The following is a 25349-nucleotide window of genomic DNA, read 5'->3' as shown; positions in this document are numbered from 1 at the left end:
GTCCTTTCTTGCTTCAATCTTTCTTCCTCTTGCACACAAAATGAAATGAGCTCATTGAGAGTCCATTTCTCCTTCTGGCAGTTATAACTGACCTTAAATTGGTTAAATTGTGCAGGAAGAGAGATGAGAACTAAATGCACGAGCAAATCATCAGATAGGTCGAGCTTTAGTGCCTTAAGTTTTGAAGCAAGATGAGACATTTCCATGATGTACTCGCGAACATTACCCTTGCCTTTATACTTTATTGAAATCAAGCTTGCTAAAAGCGTGCTTGTTTCAGCCTTATCGTTTTTAGCAAAACGCTTTTGAATTTCTAAAAGAAATTCACCGGCAACGGTAACATCCTCTGTTATTGCACCCCGAAAAACTTCTGGAATCCCACGCTTCATGATCATAAGATTTAGCTTGTTAGAACGATCCCACTTTTCAAAGTACACAGTTTCCTCAGGAGTACTGTGTGTAGTGAGAGCATTCGGTTTTGGCATCCTTAATGCCAAGTCTATGTCCATGCAGCCGAGAACAATCAATATGTTCTCTTTCCAGTCCTTAAAGTTTGTTCCATTTAACATTGGAACATTGTTCATGTTGGCAGAGATTGAAGTAGTCGACATTAAAGCTGAATCGAAAAGAAAATAAAAGGAATAAACAATTATACTCACATGAAGTTACCAAACAGATAATCTCTAAATAAATTAATTTAATGACAACATCTCAAGATACCGAGCACAACATTAATACCAAGCCTTTGGGTAGTGATATTAATTGTAAGTGGTATTCTTGTTGTAATGATCAAACATTGACAATAAGTTATGTCAAATAACAAATCTATCTTTTGATGGATTTATTATTCACATTAGGTTTCCTTGACAATTGGCACATGTTTATCACCACAAAATGTGTGTGTAATTCTGCCAAGTCTTAATCATGTCTTTGGACCGATAAATACCCGCATGAGATACACAGACATGAATTTCAAAACATTCCATATAAAACAATCTAGACAAGAGATATCACTTTTGTGACATCTTGTTTGAATTGACTTATATTTAGAACATTAGAAAATTAAATTTCCGTAGACGTTGTATGAAATTACATTAAATTTAAAGATTTCTAAATTTGTTACCCCGTATATGTTATATAATCTGCAGCAATCCCAATTATATACATATATATATAAATACACGATGTTCACCATTTGAAAAATGAACCGCCCATCCGAATTATGTTCCATTTCCAGAAAACAAAACAGAATTTGCAGCAGAGGGAAAAACAGAAATACAAAAAACAGAATCTGATTCCAAGAAACTAAATATGATGAATAAAAGCATATATATTCTGATAATACACATGATATAACCGCTCTGATACCACTTGTTGACATAAATTTCAGAACATAAAACTTCATGTTTCGGATCATCTACCATGTATATCATCAAGAAATCAAGACAAAATGACATACCTGAATCCATCGATGAACAGTTAAACGGAAGCGTCTGATTGTCAATAAAACCTTGATATTGACTATGTTATTGCCTTTTAATCCTTTCCCCTTTGGTGCCTTATGTTTCTCCTTGAGAGGATTTAGAAAAACAAAACAGTGTTCTTATTTTTTTCCACCTTAGGAAGGAATAGGGACCATAACCTTTTAAAGGTTGTAATTGGTTTTCATAACTGAAAGGTAATGAAAACCAATAAATTAACCATTATTGGTTTTAAAACTGAAAGGTAATGAAAACCAATAAATTAACCATTATTGGTTTTAAAACTGAAAGGTAATGAAAACCAACTTTAACCAATATGTTTTAATTTTTATTTCTGCCCCTCATAGAAATAGAAATTATACAACTAGTATCTACACATTAGGTCCATAACACATATACCCTTAAGCCTATTAACTAAATTGAATCACTTAAATTATAGGCTTCTTATAAATGATAACACCACATTTAATTATGTGGTCCCATTGAGACATTATCTAACAGCTTGGACATATCTTGAACATTTGTTGAACACTTATTTGAAGGTGTCCGGATATTTAATTTTATTTTTCTTGTTTGGACATGGGTAAGGTTACAACTCGGACGGGTTAAGAAGTTGTCTAAGTTCAGTCTGAGTTGTGCTGAGAGCTATCTACTCCAACCTGAATTAAGCTTGAATTACCTGAATTGCCTAAATTGCACCAAAAAAAAAGTTTTTTTTTTTTTTTTTTGTACGACTAAGAGCTCTTGTAGGAAACTTTTTTAGTGATATTTTGATGTTTTTATGAGATGAAAAAAGTTAGTTAGTTTGGGATATATTTTTTTTGGAATAAATGGTTGTAATGAAAAAATAATGGATTGATGTGTAAGATATGACATTTTAAAATTTTTAGTTTTTTTTTGGTTGTGAATTTTTTATTATTTTAGCTAAAAGCTTCATCCAAAAAACCCTTAAGTTTATTAATTTGTTAAAATTAGACTCTATTAATATTTTTTTTATATTTTTGGTAAAATCTTTAATAACTTCAAACCAAATAATTTATATGATATAAGATAGATAAGAATTGAAGAACTGATATGCTGTTACAGTGATCTTTATAATTTTTGAATGAAGTTTTTATATTATGTTACTCGTGTTTATAATATATATTCATTTAATATAACCTAATGACTTATAATTTACATGTATATTTAATATTTTTATTTATTTATATCTATATAATTTAAGTTTTGGATTACCCGAATTATTTGGCGGCTTTGGCCAAGTCTACCCAAATTGCACCCATAAACACGGGTAGACAGGCTGAGGGACACCTTTGTAAAATATGGAACACGCAAGGTGAATTTTTGAAATTTAACTATTTAGTAGGGGTCAAAATGCAATATTAAACATTGAAGCAAAATGCCCAATTGTTCAAAATACAGCCCTAATCCAATCGATGGGCAGACAGATAGAAGAAAAGAGAGCGTAGCTGAAGAAAAGGTTGAGAAAGGGGAAGCCGTTGTCGACTCGCCGGAGAAGGGACATTGTCACCGTCCGAAACTTTCACAGGTCTCTCTATCTCTCTCTCCCTCTTCGTCACAGCCCTAGCTCTGTCCATTTTTGCCTTTCTTTTCTATCTTTTTCGTCTCGCTCTCTTTTCATTCTTTTTCTTCTACTATGGCTGTTGGTTAATTGTTATGGATGTTATTATTCTTGATCTCTTTAAGTTGCTGTGGCTGTTATACTTGTTGTGGTTATGAAATAGTAGAAGAACCAGAAGAAATACGTGTCGTCACATCGTCAAGGTGCTGTCCTCCCCGAAAGGGTTTGCACCTTGATCGGTTTTAGAGAGAAACCTCTACAAGAGGATATTTTTGAAGTGCACTTCATACCTCCTGGTATCTGAGTAGCTTGCTCAACCACCTTTGCGACCTCTGAGGCCCTTGATGCCTTTGAGAATTTTGGCGTCGCTACCAATAGCAGCCTTCAACTCCAAATTGTCGGGCCATGGACTCCACCTAATGTGTGACACTATACACTTACGCTGTCTTTGGTTGAGTGATTTGGAAAGAGAAAGGAAAAAGGAAAAGGTAAAGGTAAAGGTAAAGGTAAAGGTGTGTGAAATTTAGGTATATTTTATTCGCATTGCACTTACGGTTTTCATTTCTCTTTCCAAATCTATCCTCTAACCAAATAGTTTTCATTTCTCTTTCCAAATCTATCCTCTAACCAAATACAGAATTAGGTGAGCTCGCCTTTAAGGTGAAACACTTCTATAAATAGGTCTCCACCACCTCCATGCATGCAAGAACTTATCATTTCAATAGAGAATACAATTACATGTTAGGTTGTCAACTCCTTTGACCATAAGTCCTTAGATGTATTAATTTGAGTTTCAGTGAAATACTCAAGGCTTGTGTTTTTGTTTCATCTCTAAAAATATTTGAGTTCATATCAGTCTTGATTTTCTTGATATGATGATTTGGGAAGCATGGACATTCTGTTATGTATGCTTGTCCGATATGTCTTAAATTTTTAATTTATTTTCCTCGAACACGGCAGGGACACACATGCCTTGATTTTGCACATGTGCTGGACACGGAAGGGCCAAAATGGGTCAGAACCGGAATTACAAAGTTAAAGATCTAATAAATTAAATGAAGATAGGCATCTCACACATGTCGTCGGACATGGAGATGCTGGGACACATGTTGATGTGTCCTAAATTATTTATTTTATTTTTCCCCCGAACACTTGAGGGACATGTGTCTCCTGATTTCACACGAGATATTTTGGAAGTTTTTAATGGGTCCAAATTGGAAAATTACAAAGTTAAAATTCTAATAAATAAAAATGAGCTTTTAACTTGAGAAGGCATCTTTGGATTGTTGAACTTTTATACTCATAGTGAGAAAAAAGCAGATTGTGGAGAGATTCTTTATTGATCCAGTGGGAGCATCGAGAGCCAGCTCTACTAAAACACGATCAAGCTAAATTTTTAATTCTTCTTCTATATGGTCGATTATCTTTAGCAAGAAAACGTGTTCAATTGGGCTCCTAATCTAGTGAACTCTTGTTGATAAAAAAAAATAATCTAGTGAACTCTTTACAAAATAAGCGACATTTGACTTTTGCAGAATTTAATTATTCACAATCTACTATTTAATCTATCTTAGATACCCTACTATATCATGGTCTCATCTTATAATACCTCAGGAGCTAATGAAACTATTTAAGTCAAATTAAATTTCTTGCTGAGTGCATCCAGACCACTGCACTATTCCCCTGACAAACTTTCTAACTGTCTTTTGATCTCTCTTGGACTTTATTCCAGTTTGTCTCCATTTTCGTGAAACCATTCCTCAAGTAATGCACTAAGTTAGCCAATAAGTCATCGATGGGTCTGTGTGAATAATCGAATAGAGAGCATTACTCATTGACATTAATAAAATATTAATTTCATATTGATCAAGGCTTTCCTTTAGTTTGATTGCAGCTAGTGGTTTCAGAATATTTCTTCTACGAAGTGGTTGTGCTAAGTCTTCCTTGGAAAACATAGGCATACCACATTTTCAAACAAAAAAGGCCCTAGATGCATATATATATTTGTATATATATGGTAACGCCCCAATTTCTGTAATCTTGAATAACATTAATTAATTCCATATTCATCCTTTTTCAAGATATTTATTATATATATACATACTAAAGTCAATGTAATACTCAACATTCAACAGGCTTCGTCGCAAACAAAATAAACTTCTTCTCCATGACATTGCATCATTTGAAATATGAGAATTTCCCAAAAGATTCACATGCAATAATACAGTCAAAATATTCCTATCTTGAATCTATAACATGTGAATACCTAATACAACAATGTAAAGAGCAAGTAAAATGCCCTTTGGGCTTACATCTTTCAAGGTTGAAAACCTTGTTACAAAAAGAGGGTTTCGAGCCATACAATTTAGCTCAAAAGCTTTACGAAAAAAACAACAAAGCAAGAGCATTCTTACATCAAAACATCGATCATGAGCTTTCAAGGAGGTGGGAGCATTTCACCTGCACCTGAAATTGGTTTTCCACCAAGGGATGAGCACAATTGTCCAGTAGAGATAACATTACAAAAGGATATGAGCTTTACAAATGATGCCATTGCATGTCAATGTTTTTCGTTGCTCATAAACAAAGTTTTTAAAGGCAAATGCGTACCATAAGACGTTTTACCCCTTATGAGGCGAGGTGTAAGCCTTAAGGCGTTGAGGTTTAAGCATTTCAAATTTTTATATTTAGTAAATAATTTAAATATTTTAAAACACTAAATAAATATATCAAAATTAAATATAAAAGTGTAAATATTTTTTTTCATTGCAGAGAAGGATGCTTTGCTTTATTGAAAGTGAAATTGGTATTTTCAGTTTTGGTGATTGAGCTTCCCACTAAGCATTAACTTTGTGTTTTTTTCTTGATTGGTCATTTACTTAATTTTTCCTATAGAATATAGTTGCAAAATGAGTTTTTTATTTTTATTTTTATTTTTTACTTTTTTATGTTTAAAGCATCTACTAGGCTAAGTTTAACAAGAGCCTAAGGTAAACTCTTTATATGCTTATTTCTCACATGCTTATGCGTAAAAAGTGTACATGGCGCACCCAAGGTGCATGTCTCAAGACTGTCTGCACAAGCCTTTGGGGAGTAAAACCTAAAAATCAAAGCCTTGAGGCATTTTGCCATAGCCTCGCCTCAAGGCGAGCATCGAGGAGAGCCTCAGTAAAGCCTTTTAGAACTTTGCTCGTAAATGCAACAATGCGATGCTTCCAAAATAAATCAATTTTTCACATAATTCATAAACAAATTATTAAATTATAAATAACACCCTAGAAATTCCTAGGTGATGTGTTTGCAAGTAGTCTATTCAAAACTACAAAAAATCAACATTTATCGGCTATTAACTAGAAGGGCAATTGGACACCGGACTCTGTGCGGTTTTCCAGACTTTCACCGAGGACCTCAAGCCAACTTAATCAATTTACAAACGTTTTCTACACATCCCAGATTTGACCAAGTTATTTTACTTTAATGTTCCAATCATTTCCAAAAGAGTTCCAAGAACAATTCCTCAAAAGATGTGCAGCAATATACATGAAAAAACATGCAATGCCAGTGTGATGTATAAGTTGCAAAAGTTTCCATTTTCCCTAGTTTCCAATTCCTTTATACAACAATCATGCAATCCTCCACCAATTGCTTAAAAACAGTTATCTCTATCGCAGTATTTCACAAATGACAATACTAGAGCATAACTAAATCCATTCCATCAATACATATCAACGACTCCCAACATTTCATGTGTTTCAAATAATTCCAGCAACTCAACAATATTCTAATTTTCTAGATTTTCTTCCATCTTCAACACAATTTCTCATTTCTCAAACCAAATTTCAATACACAACCAAAATCCCCAATTTCCCATTTTAGGGTTTTCATAAAATTTAGGGCTTTCTCATTTTACAGCCGAATCTTTGAAATCAAGATACCGTTTGCTAACTAGAAGTATGAACTTTAATATTTTAAAAACAAGGAGAACAAGTCCTAGCTTTGATACTATATAGCTTTTACCAAAACCCCAATGAATCCCAAAATCCCCCAAAATCCATAGCTACAAAATACCACATATCCAACAAACATACTAGACTAATAGAAATCCCTACCTCAAACAAGAGGAGGGAAAAATCCCAAAAGTCGACGGTGGCGAAAAGGCGATCTGCTAAGATTAGAATGAAGCCCTTGACAAACTCTACAATCTGTCTCAAAGGAGCAAGGTGAGGGGATGATCCAAAGTGAGGAGATTTGAGGGTTTTGTGTGAAAAGCTAGAGTTTGAGAGATAAAAGAAGTGGGTTACGAAATAGAGAAAGAAAAGAGAGAGAGAAAGAGAAAGAAAAAGTGAGGAAAGAGAGTGTTTGAGGGTCTATTTATAGTACTAGGACAATAGTGCGTTATTAGGCCCAAAGTCAATTAAAATAAAGTCAAAAATCCCAAAAGAAAGGGCAGAAACGTGGCAAAAAATTCTGCATTTTTCTGTCAGGTGTCGACAACTCCAGGAGTGTCAACACCCAAAAGCCGTGGTGTTACAAGTTTGAATTAGGCTGTGTGTCGACACAACAAAGCCCCGGTACCCACGAGCAGTGTTGCATTTGTGTTACTCAGGTCCAGCGGTGTCGGCACCAGGAAGAGGTGGTGTCGACACTAGAAAGCAGAAACAACAAGAGGAATAAAAAGAAAAGTAGGTGTTGACCCCAAGAGACCCAGTGTCAACACCCAGATTAGAAATTTAAGTTCCAAGGCACTTTTCTGACAATTCTGAGCACAAATGAACAACCCCATCAAAGTCTAGATCAGATTTTTACTCAACCAATACAATGATACACCACCCAAAGGATCTCCATAGCAAAATAATAAAATTAAACACGTTCCATTGACTTAGAGAGTACTAGTGTTACAGAGAGGTACAAGCAGCAGTATATAAGAGCCAAAGCTTTCCACTCCATTGCTTTCTCTCTTGGCTTTGCCCTCCTTAAGCCTACAGCATTGGCAGGGAAAAAATAGTCCCCCCCCCCCCCCCCCCCCCCCCCCCCCTCTTTTTCATTTCCATTTCATGATCAGAAAAAAGAGCGCAGTCTTTGATTTGAACTATTGGGTTAGGGAAGGTATCTATGGGTTTTGGTTTGGTTATGCCCAGTTGCGTCAGTTCTCTCTACATTTCTTACTTTTTGTTCCCTCTCTTCCATTTGTTTTATTTGGGTTTGGGTTTGGGTTTTGGTTTTGGTTACCTTAAGCAAGCAATTAACACTTAGTTTTTTATTGTTATGTTATGGGAATTAACTGTTTTTGAATGTTTAAAAAGTTTTATATCTCTGTTATGATTACCTTAAGCAAGCAATCAACACTTGATTTTTATTGTTATATTATAGGAATTAACTGTTTTTGAATGTTTAAAAAGATTTATATACTCTGTTAATTAAAAAATTAACCTGCATATGCCCAATTCTCTGGTAATTAACTGTTTACGAATGTGTTAGTTAGGGTTGTGTTACATTTTTTTTCCTTATCTATCTATATATGTACATATATTTGTTTTTGCTGTATTCCCACCATGTTGTGTGTCCTGCATTTTTTTGGAGAATCAAAGTGTTGTCATGTCATATGTGCTTCTTAGTGATGGGACTTACAAAAAAATTGTTATTTCTGGAACAGAGTTGATAGGTATCATTAGTTGCTCATCCTTTTGTTGAACACTAGCAGAAGCCATGATGCAAACATTACCAAGAGAGGGTGAAAATGCTCTATCTGTGGTTGGTCCAAGGCCAATGGAGTGGTCTACTGTTCCTTATAGTGGTCCTCCAGCACCAGGGGCAAATGGAAAGCAGAGAACATCAAGTCTGGAGTCACCTATCATGTTGTTAACAGGTCATCAGAGTGCTATATACACGATGAAGTTCAATCCAGCCGGAACAGTCATTGCATCTGGCTCACATGACAAAGAAATTTTTCTTTGGAATGCATTTGGGGAATGCAAGAACTTCATGGTTTTGAAAGGGCATAAGAATGCTGTTTTGGATCTTCAGTGGACTACTGATGGGTCACAGATAATATCAGCCAGTCCTGACAAGACCCTTCGGGCATGGGATGTAGAAACCGGTAAACAGATAAAAAAGATGGCAGAACACTCTTCTTTTGTGAATTCATGCTGTCCTTCCCGTAGAGGCCCACCTCTTGTTATCAGTGGATCTGATGATGGCACCGCAAAGCTTTGGGATATGCGTCAAAGGGGTGCAATCCAGACATTTCCAGACAAATACCAAATCACGGCTGTCAGTTTCTCTGACGCATCGGATAAAATCTACTCTGGTGGGATAGATAACGATGTTAAGGTTTGGGATTTGCGGAGAAACGAGGTTACCATGACGCTTCAAGGACATCAGGATATGATAACTGGTATGCAATTGAGTCCAGATGGGTCCTACCTTCTTACCAATGGCATGGATTGCAAGCTCTGCATATGGGACATGAGGCCATATGCTCCTCAAAATCGTTGTGTGAAGATATTGGAAGGTCATCAACACAACTTTGAGAAGAACTTGTTGAAATGTGGATGGTCACCTGATGGAAGCAAGGTCACAGCTGGTAGTTCAGATCGGATGGTGTACATTTGGGATACAACTTCTCGACGCATCTTGTACAGACTCCCCGGCCACACAGGATCGGTAAATGAATGTGTTTTCCATCCCATTGAACCAATTATTGGATCTTGCAGCAGCGATAAACAAATTTATCTGGGGGAGATCTCTACTGCAACTGCCCCGCAATTTCATTAACCTTCATGGGTATGCAAGTCTTCTAAAGCATCACAAAGGTTGTAGGTTTTTTTGTAATTTTTAAGCTGAATTTTGACATCCTTGAGTATTGCTATACATTTTAGCTCAAATGATTGCATCATGGAACTTTGGTCATGCATTCATCAATCCCTACGTTAAGCTCTTTTAAGAACCATGGATAAATGTTCGTCGTCTGGTGTTTGTCCTTTTTCTTATTTACCTGTTGGATTGTCACTATCACACCGTTGAGGGTTTGAGCTCGACAACCCACACTGGCCTGAGTAAACTTGTGGGGAAATGGAGTTAAATTCAGATGGTGTGATGGACCAAAATTGGTTTGGGATCCCACCTTTTCATTTGTCTCACCCAGGCCCAACTTAAAAATATATATTTATTTGTTTGAAGGCCATTTTCTTCTTATGAGAAGGGAGTTAATGGAGTAAATGTGTCACTTATCTTTGCTAGTCATATAATTTCTTTGTAATCCTCCTGATATAATCATCAGCCTTTGCTTTGGGCTATTAGGTTCATGCTTTATGCTTTTTGGCTATTCGACTGGTACTGAAGAAAACGAAACCTTGTCTGGTTGATTTAGCTTGTAGACTTTTTAGCTGCTGATCATAAAGTTGAATGCATGTTTGATTTCTTTGTTTCTACTCTTGTAGTCTTCTTGATGGTGGTCTTGTGTTTATCATATTGAACAATTTAGTTGGCCCCTCCGAAAGTCCAGGACTATGTAAATACTGCTGCTGCTGCTTTTGAGTGAATTTGTGTTTTTCTTTTCGTGGTTAAATGTTTGGGTGTGTTGAATACTAAACCTTTGTTAACCCAGTGTCAATACCCCTAGGACTTGGGTTTGAAGAAAAATTGGCTTGGGTGTGAGGATGTGGTGATTCTCAGTCAATAGATTGCTTTTGTCAAATGACAAGACAAATTTTAAACTTGTGGTAGAAGAAGACAACTTGTGTTGTTCCAGTTTATTTGTTGTTGGGTTTGAAAGTTAATTCAGATTCAGCTATATTTTTCTTTTCTAGACAATACAGTATGGTGCATGCAAGAATTTAATTTAATTAATTAATTATTATTTATAATTATGAGAGTGAAGGTAGGCATTAACTATGATATGACATGATGTTTTCTTGGTGTGGTTAGTAGGTTACCAGTTTTTGATGCCTTGTTAGTTTTCATGGTAAGATGAGTTGTGGCATCGTTTGGGAAGAAGGGTTGGGTTGAGTTTGGAGCTATTTTAATTATAAAAAGATAAAATAGGTCTTTTAGCTCAATAAGATAAAACATTATATCTAACTCATAATTATTACATTCTTTCACTTACAAAATGTCAAAAAAAACTAAGAAGTCTTTTCCAAACAAGATTTTTTAGCCCCAGGTTAAAAATGTCAAAAAGTTAAAAAGTCAACTCACTTTCCAAACGAATCCTGTGTTTAATGAGGCCATTGGATTTTTTGTCTTTAATTATCATGTTTCAAAATATTCACAGTAGTTAGATTATGTATCAAATATTTATTTTTATTTTTATTTTTTGTGTTTTAAGATTTTATCAAGATTTAATGACCGCATTGCTTTAGTATAATGGGATAGAGGCCCAATTTGTTTTGGGTTATAGGGAGGGGATTGAGATTTATAGTGAGGTAGAATTCACTAACATCATGCTTGTTTTGAGAGATGGAGAGGGGATTCGTAATCATTTTCGGACTACGAATCTCCTTGGGGAGGGGATTAGGATAGGCCTGTAGGACTTGGTATTAGAAAAATAGTCTGGCGGATTATAAAATTTTTATTTTATTTTTTACAGGTCGGACATTTTTTTTTGAACATTAATGTTTAATTTTTTATATTTTTTGTTAAGTAAAAATTATTATTTTATTTATTCTATTTTTTTTGAAATTTTTTTATTTATTTTTTATTTTTTAAATTTTTTTTGTATGTTGGGCATTTTTTTAAAACATTAATGTTTAATGTTTTTGTATTTTTTTTATTTGTTTTATATTTTATATTTATTTTATATAAAAATAATTTAACAATCCTCACATTAACAACTATCATTAAAACAAATACAATTTTACTTAATCTCCTCACTATTAATCTCCTTCATTCTGTCTCTGAAAACAAACGAGGCCAGAGGGATTTGAGGGCCGAAAGGAGGGTAATTTTTTTGTCCTTCTAGACTGCCTCGGTTGTAGTTTTACGCCTCCTGGAAGGGTATGTAGTTAGGGGCTTTTCCCAAATTAAGTCAAATTAGCAACTTATTTATCAAACTAGGCTTAGTTTGGACGAAATTATCAAACTAGGCTAAAACGCTTTCACTGTTTTTGTAGCTGTCGCGTGGAAATTTTGTGAAATCGTAAAACCGTGGTTACAAATCGCGCTTTTAATTAAGAAGATGTGGTTATAAACCACGCTTTTAAGTTAATTATAAAACGTGGTTTCAAACCACGTTTTTAAGTAATTTTTTTTTGTGTTGAAAACGTGGTTGTGAACCACGTTGTAACTGTGCTTTTAAATAAATTTTTGTTTTTTTTTATAAAAATGTGGTTCGTAACGACGCTTTTACTGTTGACCAAAGAAATCGTGGTTATCATCGACGTTTTTATTTGAGAGTAATAGTGCTATTTCTAACCACGCTTTTAAAATATATTAAAATGTGATCAAAATAAAACTTGAGTTCTTTGTAGCTCAAATGGTAGTGCATTTGTTTTGCCTGGCAGAGGCGCGGGTTCACTCCACGACATCTCCAAACGGTTGTTATTTTTCAAATTAAATTCAATTCTTTTTTTTTTTTTTCCCTTCCACTCACTCTATACTTTATATATTTATTATGTAATTTTTTTATCAAAAAAAAGTAAAACATTTGTTTGGTTAATTAAAAAAATTCTTTATAAAATACAATTTTTTTCAAAATGTCAACTTAATTGTTTAAAAACTATTTAGTGTGTTTGGTTTGAGTTTTTTTTGGATTTAATTATTTGAAAACTGAATTTTTTGATTTTCGTATTTTTTTGTTTTTAGTAAATATTTTAAAAATTTTAATTATTTTTTTTACTCTTTTAGATGCACCTTAGTTAGATGTATCTAAAAAGTAAAAAATTTGTGAAAAAATATTTTAAAAAATTAGTAAATACATAAAAATATAAAAAATGTACCGAAAAAATGTATTTTGAAAAAAAAATACATTTTAAAAATATTCACTAAAAATATTTTTTCAGTACATTTTTTGTATTGGTGAATGTTTTAAAAAATTAATAAATGCATAAATACAAAAAATGTACTGAAAAAATATTTTTAGTGAATATTTTTAAAATGTTTTTTTTTCAAAATACATTTTTTCAGTACATTTTTTTGTATTTTTATGTATTTATTAATTTTTAAAAATATTTTTTTAGTACATTTTTTGTATTGGTGAATATTTTAAAAAATTAATAAATACATAAAAATATAAAAAATGTACTAAAAAAATATTTTTAGTGAATATTTTTAAAATATATTTTTAAAAAAAATATTTTTTCAGTACATTTTTTGTATTTTTATGTATTTATTAATTTTTTAAAATATTTTTTCACAATTTTTTTACTTTTTAGATACATCTAACTAAGGTGCATCTAAAAAAGTAAAAAAAAATGTTTAAAATTTTAAAAATATTCACTAAAAATAAAAAAATACGAAAATCAAAAAATTCACTTTTCAAATAACTAAATCCAAAAAAATTAAAACCAAACACATTGAATACTTTTTAAACAATTATGTTGACATTTTAAAAAAAATTGTATTTTGTAGAGAATTTTTTTAGTTAACCAAACAAACGTTTTACTTTTTTTTGATAAAAAATTACATAATAAATATATGAAGTATAGAGTGAGGGGAAGGAAAAAAAAAAAAGAGAGTTGAATTTAATTTGAAAAATAGCAACCGTTTGGAAATGCCGTGGATTGAACCCGTGCCTCTGCCAGGCAAAACAAATGCACTACCATCTGAGCTACAAAAAACTCAAGTTTTATTTTAATCACATTTTAATATTTTTTAAAAGCTTGGTCAGAAATAGCACTATTACTCTCAAATAAAAACGTTGATGATAACCACGCTTTCTTTGGTCAATAGTAAAAGCGTGGTTACGAATTACGCTCTTATGAAAAAAAAAAAAATTTATTTAAAAGCACAGTTAAAGCGTGGTTCACAACCACATTTTCAACAAAAAAATTTTTTTTACTTAAAAGCGTGTTTTGAAACCACGTTTTATGATTAACTTAAAAGCGTGATTTGTAACCACGTCTTCTTAACCACGCTTTTACGATTTCAAAAAATTTTTACGCGACAGCTACAAAAATGGTGAAAACATGGATCATAATCACGTTTTAGCCTAATTTAAAAATTTTGTCCAAACTAGACGTAATTTGAAAAATAAATTAATAATTTGACTTAATTTGAGAAAAGGCCATGTAGTTGCGGTGGGTCAGGCTCCTCCTGTTAGTTTGTCTCTCTTTTTTTGGAGGATCTTTCGGTCTGAGTTCTCATCTACTAAAAAAAATTAAAAAGAAAAAAAGTCAATCAATTAATTATAAAAATGAGAAATGCTATTGGTGGTAATGTCAGTACAGGTAAATGTAAAATTATATAAAATAAAATCAAAAAGAAAACAAGTCAATCAATTAATTATAAAAATGAGAAATGCTATTGGTGGTAATGTCAGTACAGGTAAATGTAAATTTATATAAAATTATAATGGATGCACTTAAAAAATTATTAAATACGTTCAATTTTTTAATATATTTTATTAAATTATTTAGATTTATAATTTACTTTCAATACATTTTATATAATTTTTTGTCTCTAAATTATCTTTTAAGGTATATCCTAATAACGAACAAATCCAAAATCTCAAATTATACCATTTTGAAAAACTTTTTCAAAAATCCTTAAATAAATTTCTCATTATATTTATTCTTTTTGTTCAACAAATATACAACAGTGGGAAAATAGTTTTGTGAAAAGAGTTTTGAAAATTCGAAACTTGTTTCGTTATGAGTTTTCAAATTTGTTCTGAGTTGTATATTTTGAAAATGTTTTTTAGAAATTTAAAAATTCATAACTTTTTGGTTATGAATTTAGGTCTTGTATTTTTTTGTCTTGTAGTCAATTTTTTTTTTTGCAATATTATAATTAAATTTGATTACTTCTTTCATTACCTAATCTAAATTTATTTTTTAGATGTATCTAATTTAATCTAATCACACAATGCAACTTTTTATAAAATTACTGAATAATAAGAAATATATAAAAAATAAAAATAAAAATAAAAATTAACTAGGGTCCCTCTCCCACTTTTCGTAATGGAAGAGATTCACAACATTATTTTTTGATGTCTAAGGTCCCTAAACATATATCTGAGAAATTTGTCTTCGAATAGGTCGATTTTTGACTCTTTAGTTGGTGTCTTGGGTTCAGTTGCCATTCTCAATCAATCTCTTACAAAACCTTGCCTACAAGTGATAAACAAATTGATATGGAACCTGAGATTGATTTAGAACTCAAATTTGAAGACTTTTGAACCCTAAAATTTGCAGAATCAAGGATAAATGTAACATACATACATACATACATACATACATACATACATACATCTATATATATATATATATATATATATGCTTGATTGATGATAGACACAAGAGAATCCACTTACAAGTAACAGTGTATGAACTCTGCGAACGATTTGTCTACTTGGTTCCACTCTTCACATCACAGCGCAAGAAGAGCAACAGACCCACCTCGGACGTGTATAACTTCGGCCCTGGAACAGAGATGGACTAATCTCAGCCATTGTCTAGACCTGCAATATCCTCCACACAAATACCAGCGGCACCTCATAACTGGAGTGATATGACAGCTGCTTGGAAGATACCTCCATACACAACCTAGAGCACCCTCAAAAATGGTAACACCATTACAACACCAACAAAACTCAAAGCAAGCAAAACCAAGCAGAACTCTATCTCTGTGCCTCTTAATCGGGTCCAAAACTTCAAAAGCGAGAAGATGAACCTATGAAAGAACAAACTCACATGCTCAATCTCACTCATGGATGAGGAGAAGGAGATAACAGAACACCATTGTTACCGAGGGGAGCTTTCTCTCTCTTTATTTTGAACATCTATTTCGATTATTTTTTTTTCCATTTGAACTGAATTTTCTCCAGAGAAATTCTCAACCTAGAGAAAATTCTCAACCCAAAGAAAATTCAGTTCAAATGAAAAAAAAAAATCGAAATAGACGTTCTGTGAGCTAAATTACTAGTGAAATTCTCAACCCAGAGAAAATTCAGTTCCATTGCCAAATACTCCTGGAAGCTTGTAATTCACTGTTGCGCTTTGCCAAAGCTTCTTTCAACATCTTCAGAGAATTTTGGTTAACACACATTATGAAAACACATTTGATAAACACATTTAATATCATGAGAAACAGCATCGTTAGAGAAATTTGGTTAAAACACATTATGAAAACACATTTGATAAATTCCGAAGTCAGAGAAATTTGGTTAAAACACATTCCGAAGTCAGAGAAATTCAAAATTTCTCTGGAGAGAAATTCCGAAATCTAGAGAAATTTCTCTGGACCAATTTTCTCTGGATCAACTTGAGGGACCTTAGACATTATGAAAATATTGAGTGTCCTTTATGCTGTAAAACCTTAATATCAAGGACCTTAAAAAAAATTCCCCTTTAAAAATTAATATGATTTTAATGTCTTATGTATTTATTAAATTTGTTTTTGAGTTTTTCACATTTTGTTTACTGTTTAAGTCTATTTGGATCATATACATCTAATACATAGTAAAAATATTTGGCCAATATTTAAAAACCAAACAAAATTAATTTTGTGAAAACTTAAACCAAACAGGTTTTAGGTTTTAGATTTTGAATTTTGAATAATTGATTAAAAAATGTAACCAAATGCACCAAAATTGTATTCAAAATTATTGAATTCCAAAAGGTACATTAATGTTGTGTTTGGTTCGAGAATTTGAGAAAAGATTTGAAAAAGGAAATAGAAAAGGTAGGTGAAATGTGAATAAAATATACTTATATTTTACCTAATTTTACACACCTTTCTTTTTCCAAATCCCTTTTCGAATCTTCCAATCAAATATAGTGTAAATCTCTAAATTCTTGATATATTTTGGGGCAAAATGTTTAGGGTCTTTTTATCTTTGCAGTTGAATATATCCACCCATAAACCATTGATGGAATAAAGTGATGACCCGTTGCTGAATCAACTAAAGGGTCAAAGCAATCACGGAAGATGGAATCAACTATAGGGTCACGACCAGTTGTGTATATATCTATTATTATTATAAAATGTAAAGATTCTGTCATATTTTTTTATTTTTTTTAAACTCTAATTTTATCTCTTAAATCTATTATATTTTTTAAAAATTATGAAGAGTTCTATATAAATAAATTATCTTTTTATTTTTTGAGTTGTATATACGAACTATCTCTTTATTTTTGGAGTTGACCACTCAAAAGCGATATATCTGTTTTCTAGAGTGCTATATAAATATAAACAAACTGTCTCCATTTTTATTAAAAAAAAAGGACTTACATGTAGGTTGTAATAGGTGGATTTATTATTTAATAATGACATTTTTCATCAAACACTATTAAAAAAGTCACTAATTGTTAATTTTTAGCGACAGTTTAAAAATTTTATCACAAAAATATCATTAATTATAAGTTTTAGCGATAGTTTTAAAAATTCATCACAAGAAAGCGTTATTAATTTTTAACTTTAAGGGACAATGTCAAAAATTCGTCACAGAAAAACGTTACTAATTGTAAATTTTAACGACAACTTATAAAAATCTTGACAAAAAAAGTTACTAATTGTCAATTTTTAACAATATATGCAAAAAATCATCACAAAAATTGATTTTAACGACGATTTTATTATGACTTATTTTCAATAAAACTTTATGAGAGTGAAGTTTAACTATTACAACCTATTGGTAGTTTACCAAAAAAAAAAAAAAAAGCCACCTTCCTATTTTTTAGATTAATAATGATTGAAGAATAAAAAATAATTACTCTTTCTTATTTCCTATGTCTGCTTCTACACTAATGTACATAATATTTACTATTGTCCATCATGAATCAAATCACTGTGAATAATTTTGGTTGAATCTTAAAGTTATATGCATTCAATGTATGTGTTTTTAAAACAGAGATTTATGCTCTATCCAAAAAATTCACAGGTTATCTTCATACACTTTCTTTTTGTTTAAATTATATTTTATGAACTGTAATATTTTACATTGTACTTTAATAACTAAGGTATGATGTCAGAATTCGAAACAAGAATCACTTCCGTCGGTTTTATTTTTTAAATATGTTTTCAGTTTTTGTTTTTGTTTTTTTTTATTTTTATATTTTCTTAGTTTTGGTGATTAAAGATACTGGAATTTCTTCATATTTTAGATTTGAATTACACTTTTACATGAAAATCTAATATCTAATAATCTAAATAGAATTAAAAAGTAAAATATTGGTAAAAAAATTGATAAATTCAAACATGTACCGATTTTTTAGTATTATATTTTTTTTGTTATTATTATTATTATTATTATTATTATTATTATTATTATTATTATTATTATTATTTAATATTAATAATTTTTTCTAAGAAGAATACACAATAAATTATTTTCTAAATGTATTTAGATTATGTGAATCTGAATTTAAAAGTAAAATTAAAAAGTAAAAAAGTATTAAATTAAGTGAATTAAAAAAAGGGTTATTAAAAAAAAAAACAGTATCAAAGACAAAAAACATAAAAACCAAAATATTCAAAACAAAAGTTTGAAAAAACAAACCAAAGCAAACACTATAAGCTTCTCTTTTTTAATTTTTTTTTCTTCACTAATCTCTAATTTTACACAAATTATTCACAAATTGCTTTCAATTTTTATGTGAATTTAATAATCTAATTAAAAAATGGTGCATACATACAAAAATGTAACACTAAACATGTACATTATGACTAACTATTTAATTATGAATAATTAACTTATCATTGTTTCTTGTATTATATTATTGTAAAGATTTCACATATTACTTTTGTAATATTTTATATATGTCAATGTCTACATATATAAATATATACAAAAAATATAAATGAAAATTTATATATGTTGCTGTATTCATACACTGTCAATTTGTACTGCTATATTACCATTGAATACTTTAATTTTTTAACATGTATCGTTTTAGTAATATAGTTATATTTTGTAGGAAAAAACTATGAAATTGTGTATTATTCTCCTATCAACTTATGTTTAATACATATATACATACATATTATACAAACAAGTGTCCATAACAAACACTTTCAATAATAAATTAAGACTTTGCAAAACACTTCTATCACAACATAATTGTATTTTTTTAAAAATTTCTTCATAGAAAAAATCACATTATTGAGAAAACATAAATTTTGAAATTCATAACAATATGATATCGCTTCAAACTTTTACTCATCAAAATATTTTTATTACAATGAGTTATAAGGGTGAGCAAGAAGAAAAATAAGAAGATGGTGAAACAAAAATTACAAAAAATCTATTGTAACATGCTTTCTAAGTAAAGTTAGACGAGCTGAAACAGGAATTGTCTTATCTGTTGTGAAATTAAAAAAAAAAAAACAATTATCTCATACACACAGTTTAGTCAAATTATAAGGAAAAAAAAAATCAAATGATACCCAAACATGATCACAGCAATTTAATGATTCAAAAAGTAAGTACATCAAATAAAAAGTTTCGATCAATTTTTTGTCATATACTGATTACTTACAGATGGCATAATAAATTATGTAACTTGATAGTTTCATGAAAGTAACCCTGCAAACACTTACAAGCATAGATCTATAAATATTGTGAAAATAATTATGAAATTCCCATATCGATTGAAATATTAAATTATAATATCATTCCATGTTCTTAAAAAAATTTATTTCACATTTTCTACATAAATAACAATATACTAATGACTAATATTATATTTTTCATCATGCAAGATATTCGTGGCATATGTAACAAGATTCAACAACTCTTGATGTATAAAAATATATTACATATTGATGTTAATGTATTTTTATACCAATAGTATGCAAATAATATGCAATAGTGGGTTTAATAAATTTGTATTATGAGATCAACTATTAAACAAAATTGTATAATTGTCAAACTAATTTCATACTTTTAATTGTATTATAGGTACGGATTATGAAAAATTAAAGTGGAAAGTTGATAGAAAAAGATTTGTATAATACTACATATTTAAATGACTTATTTATTGTTTATTGTTTCAGATAAGATTGTGATTTTAACAATCTAACTATAAATTAATATTTAAAGCCCCCAAATAATTGACATAAAATAACCAATGATCCCATCCATTAAACAATTCCAATTTGGTTAATCAAATCTCTAAATTCATATTTCATTCATGTAAGAGATTTACAAAAAAGATTCACAAAACAATTACGCATTCAAATTCTCCTAAGTTAAATTCATAGCATGTGCGACCCTACAATAACAAGAAATAAACAACGAAGAAATGTCTCAAGGGCTACAAGTTCCGAGGCTCAAGCCTGGTTACACAAAAGTGGTTAACTAATCCATACAATTTAAGCCCTTAGTTTGTAAAAAATAATCGCAAAAGAAAAGAGTCTCTTACTCCCAAAAGACTTTCTATGCCCTTAGTTACACGGGATCACAACATCATTTCCTACACAAATCCACTAGGGGTGAGCACAAAACCCAGTAGAGGTATCTTCGCAAAGTATAGATGTTTAAGCAGTATTATTTACATTGAATGCAATGCCCATGTTCCAAATATCATAAGTTTTATTCATTGAAAATCATATGCAATGATCTTTTAAGACAATTTATTATCTCGATAAATTTCAAAATTTTAAATATGGGGTGATAAATACGACTCAGGTAATTCCTAGGCTGATGTACTGCAATAGGCATAACAAACACTCCCAATCTCTCACTTTACCGACTCCTAACCGGAAGGCACGCGGTACCTCTTCCGCAGGGCTAGCCCTGATATTTATGGGGCCTTAGGTGGGTTTTGAAAGTGGGGTCCTCCTACATATATTTTTTTATAAAAAAAATTACAAATAAAATAAAAATTTACCTAATTTTTTTATTATTTAGTAGCTACAAAAAGTTTCCTTATACATATAGTCATTAAAATTTATTTTCATATATTACGATATAAAAAAATCATTACAAAGACTCAAAAAAGATAAAGTATGGTCTTGTTGTTTTATAGTTTAGCACCGATGTCTACTAACGGAATGATTATGTTATTGTAATATGGTATTTGATAACACAATCACAATCCACTAATTATTTGATAATGAAACACAAATTATTGGGAAAAAATTGGGAGAAAAAACCAAGGCAAAATTATTCAATTAAATAATGATAAAGAGAGAGGGCAAAAAAATTAAGGAAACGAAATTAGGGTAAAATTATTCAATTAAAATATGATAAAGAGAGACGGTAAAAAATTAAGATAAAGTTATTTATTATATTAAATTCTTGACATTAGACTCTATTTGGACTCATTATATCATATATATTTGTTTGGACCAAATATATAAATTTTTAATTGGGCCGAACAATGATTATATATATATATATATATATATATTTAATTTGGCCCACTAGATTTTTTTGAGGAGCCTTTTAGATTGGGTCTCAAACAATAAAAAAAGATTGGGCTTTGAACTTTTAATCTAATATAAAACTAATAAATTTGGGACCTTATTTTGGGCTAAAATTTGGGGGCCCTAGGCACAGGCCTTAGGGGCCTTAGCCTGGGGCCCGCGCCGCTCCTTCGAGCATATTTTTGGTCTTTCACTCTAGACACTCAAGCCAACTTAAAGATTACCATCTACATCCCCTATTCTGATTTGCCAAATGTATTTAACCAAAAACATTTCAAGATTTCTAATTATTTTTTGAAAACAATAAATCAATTGCTAAAGCATTGCCAGAATAAACAATATTCAAAACTTGTGCAAAATGAATGAAATGAATTGTAATTATAAAGTTTCATCGTGACATTCTATAATTCTCAACATTTGCCCAAATTACAACAAAATCATATCCATGCGATATATGATACCATCTCATATTCACAATCAAAATTCATTTTCATTTCATAGTCCAAACATATATATATATATATATATATATATATTCATGCTATCCAAAATTTTAAAATAACATCCATCCATCTCATGGATATTTCAAACAACATGACCACATATGATAATCTCATCATTTTCTTATAGAAATCTCCACAATTTCATTATTGCTTTAAAAAAATCTGTTTTCCTCCAATTCTTCCTAAAAAGCTAGGGTTTAATCAAAAGAGGTTTTTTTTTTTCCTCTACATTTTCAAGACATTATCCTTCCATATACATCCAAGAGGTTCATAAATTTATAAAACAACTTAATTTGAACCAAGATACATAAAAATTATCTTTGAAACACTCTCCAAAACCTATCGCTCCAAACCTCAAACCCTCCATTAAAAATCATAACAAAAAAGGTAGACATGCCAAAAACATATGTATAACTCAAAGAAACTCCTTACCTCAAGATTTGGAGAAAAAAAGAAAAGAAACCCTCAAAATTGATGGTGTTAAAATCCGAACTCTATCGCACAAAATGTAACCCTTGATGAGCTCCCTAATATTAATAAAAACACTTGGGTCAAAATCTCAAAGGATGTGGAGAGATCAAGGAAATAAATAACATGGGTGAAGGATTTTCTAGAGAGAGATGAGAGAAAGTAAAGTGTAAAGAGAGAGAGTGAAGTGAAAAGTGAAAGAGAAGTGTGTAAGGCTCAACTTTTAAGTGATTTGACAAATTTTTTAAAGTAGACTGCAGACAGACCACTCGTGCGAACAATCCTGCGCTTGAGAGATCAATTCAAATTCTAAGATTGCTCAAGCGAACAATTATGCATTCAAGCAAAAAATGCCAATTCCCAAAATCTCTTTCCTCCCTGCAAAAGACTGCACGAGTGATGAAACTTTCGCTCGAGCGAAGAATACACACTCCCAGAAGTTTAGAATGCAAAACGAGATACTGGAAGGTCGACGTTACCGCTCGAGCGATAAAAGTATTACTTGAGTGGTCCCAACTAAGAATAGAGACATTAGCTACCTTAATGCACTCCCATTAATCCCAGACTCACTCCAACACTCACAAATGAAAAATAACACCCTGGAACACACTAGGATGTACTCGAGTAACTCCAAAGAAAGAACAAACAACAACATGAGACTTATAATATTCCAAAGTAGTAAAGAGGATCAAAATAAGTGGAAATTCTAGATTGAAATACTTAATTTGTTTTAAAAAGAACTTGAGACATCACAATATATTTATATTTATAAAATTTCTCATTTATCATTTAAATTGTTAAGCCGAGTATGTATTCATTTCTTACTTAGTTGTATTTTGGATACAGATCAATTTATCCATACAAGTCTTCATACTTTGTATACATATCACATACCAATTTAAGAGACATGCATAATTATAATACTAATAGTTGATGAAAAATCTTGTGTCACGTGCAACGCACGTGCCCAACCACTAGTATATATATGTTTATGCATTATTGGTAACGACAAGAAATAAGAGAGTTGTAGAAGAAGACAGTAATGGGTGGCAGATCAAAGGGGATCTTGAAACAGCGGCCATGACTGTTGAGTTAGAAACCATTCTAAAATAATAACTATAATGACAAACAATGACGTTGATGATAATGGTGAGTTTTGGTAAGGTGGATTGGAGTTTTGGAGTGTGGAAGAAGATGAAGAGAAAATAATTAAAACTTAGGAAAGAAGATAAAGAGAGTTGAATATAAAGAACACATATAAATAGTTTGGGTATACTATGAGAAAAAAAATTATTTTAGGGTTTAATGTATATTATTGTTATTACCAAGGAGTTGTTTGGCATGTTCTACTTTAACACATCCTTTTATCTTATTTGGGTCACATCATTTCTTATTTGAGTCATGTCACCTCTCTATGACATTGTACATCTTTTCGTAAAAAGTCAAAAAATACACTTATTTACATCATCCCAAACAACTCCTAAATTTACAATAGGGTATAATAGGAACTAAATTTCGAAATTTTAACGGTAAATTATGCAAATAGTCCTTGTAGTTTACACAATGTGTCAATTTGGTCCCTGTAGTTTCAATTTGCTCGATTTTGCCCCTTAATTTAATGGATTGTGTTATTTTAGTCCAATAAATAACGATTATTAAGTAAATTTAACGGAAGGTCAAACAATATGTCAATTTGGTCCCTGTACTTTATACGATGTGTCAATTTGATCCCTATAGTTTCAATTTTCTCGATTTTGACAGGGACTAGATTGACACATTGTGAAAAATACAGGGACTAGATTGACACATTGTTTGACTTTCTGTTAAATTAACTTAACAATCGTTATTTATTGGACTAAAATGACATAATCTGTTAAATTAAGGGGCAAAATTGAGCAAATTGAAATTACAGGGACTAAATTGACACATCGTGTAAACTACAGGAACTATTTGCATAATTTTTTCAAATTTTAATTGAGTGTATTGAGTTATTATTTAGGTTCAAATAGAATCACCAGCCAAGTTTTGATCAATCTGCTTAATCAAAAGGGTGAATCTAATTGAAGGGTTACTTTTATTATAAATGATATGCTGCAATTGGGATAAGTTTCCCTTCATACTTTATCTCTCCATACTCATTCTTACTCCTCTCATGGGCCTTAATTCGGACTCACTTTGATGATCTAAACTGTCTACTTTATAGGTTTCATAGTAAAAGTTATTCATACAAAAAACTAGATTTATCGGATATCTATAAACATAGAAACAAATTAAGTTTTATTTTACAAAACGAATGGTTTAAGTTTATAATCCTATTTGCTAGTCATTTTATAAAACAAAATGTGATATGTTCTTGTGTTTATAGATGTCTGATGAAATTGATTTTTTTCATGGATGACCTTTATTAAGGAATCTATAAAATTGACGATTTAGATCATCGATGTAAGTTCGAATTTGAGCCCACAAGAGGAGTGTGAATGAGTATGAAGAGATGCAAATATGGAGGGGAAACTTATCCCGTTGCAATTAGTTAAATTTTTTGACTTTGTTTGTATATGTAAGGTTGCTAGAATGGTGATCAAACTAGCTCATGAGCTGGTAAAATCTTAATGAAATGCCAGTTTGTTTCTATTTTCTGAATAATAATAATGCGTAATGAAAGCTTAATGCATCCCAAAAAGTTTGAAAAAAATCTAATATTATACTTAATTATTAGTAGATAATCCCAATATCATAAGGTTGTGCATCCTCAAATTTATAAGTGCTAATACTCCAAATTTATAAGAAGCA

General features: G+C 30.9%; 1 protein-coding gene across 2 annotated transcripts; it reads left to right on the top strand.

The window, feature by feature from the left end:
• The first annotated feature begins 2869 nt into the window (after positions 1-2869).
• Positions 2870-10012, top strand: LOC114301345 (Transducin/WD40 repeat-like superfamily protein). Of its 2 annotated transcripts, none has more exons than XM_028246303.2 (2): positions 2870-3030; positions 8717-10012. In XM_028246303.2, exon 2 carries the CDS (start codon positions 8770-8772, stop codon positions 9835-9837), a length of 1068 nt encoding a protein of 355 aa, XP_028102104.2. In that variant the 5' UTR covers positions 2870-3030; positions 8717-8769; the 3' UTR covers positions 9838-10012. The 2 variants fall into 2 exon arrangements, with proteins under 2 accessions (XP_028102104.2, XP_028102105.2); XM_028246304.2 differs by having other exon boundaries at positions 2883-3030; positions 8765-10012.
• The last annotated feature ends 15337 nt before the right edge of the window (positions 10013-25349 follow it).

This window comes from Camellia sinensis, chromosome 7, assembly GCF_055761805.1.
Source record: "Camellia sinensis isolate YWXY chromosome 7, ASM5576180v1, whole genome shotgun sequence".
NCBI classification, from domain to species: Eukaryota; Viridiplantae; Streptophyta; class Magnoliopsida; order Ericales; family Theaceae; genus Camellia; species Camellia sinensis.
This window is presented reverse-complemented; position numbering and strand designations above follow the sequence as displayed.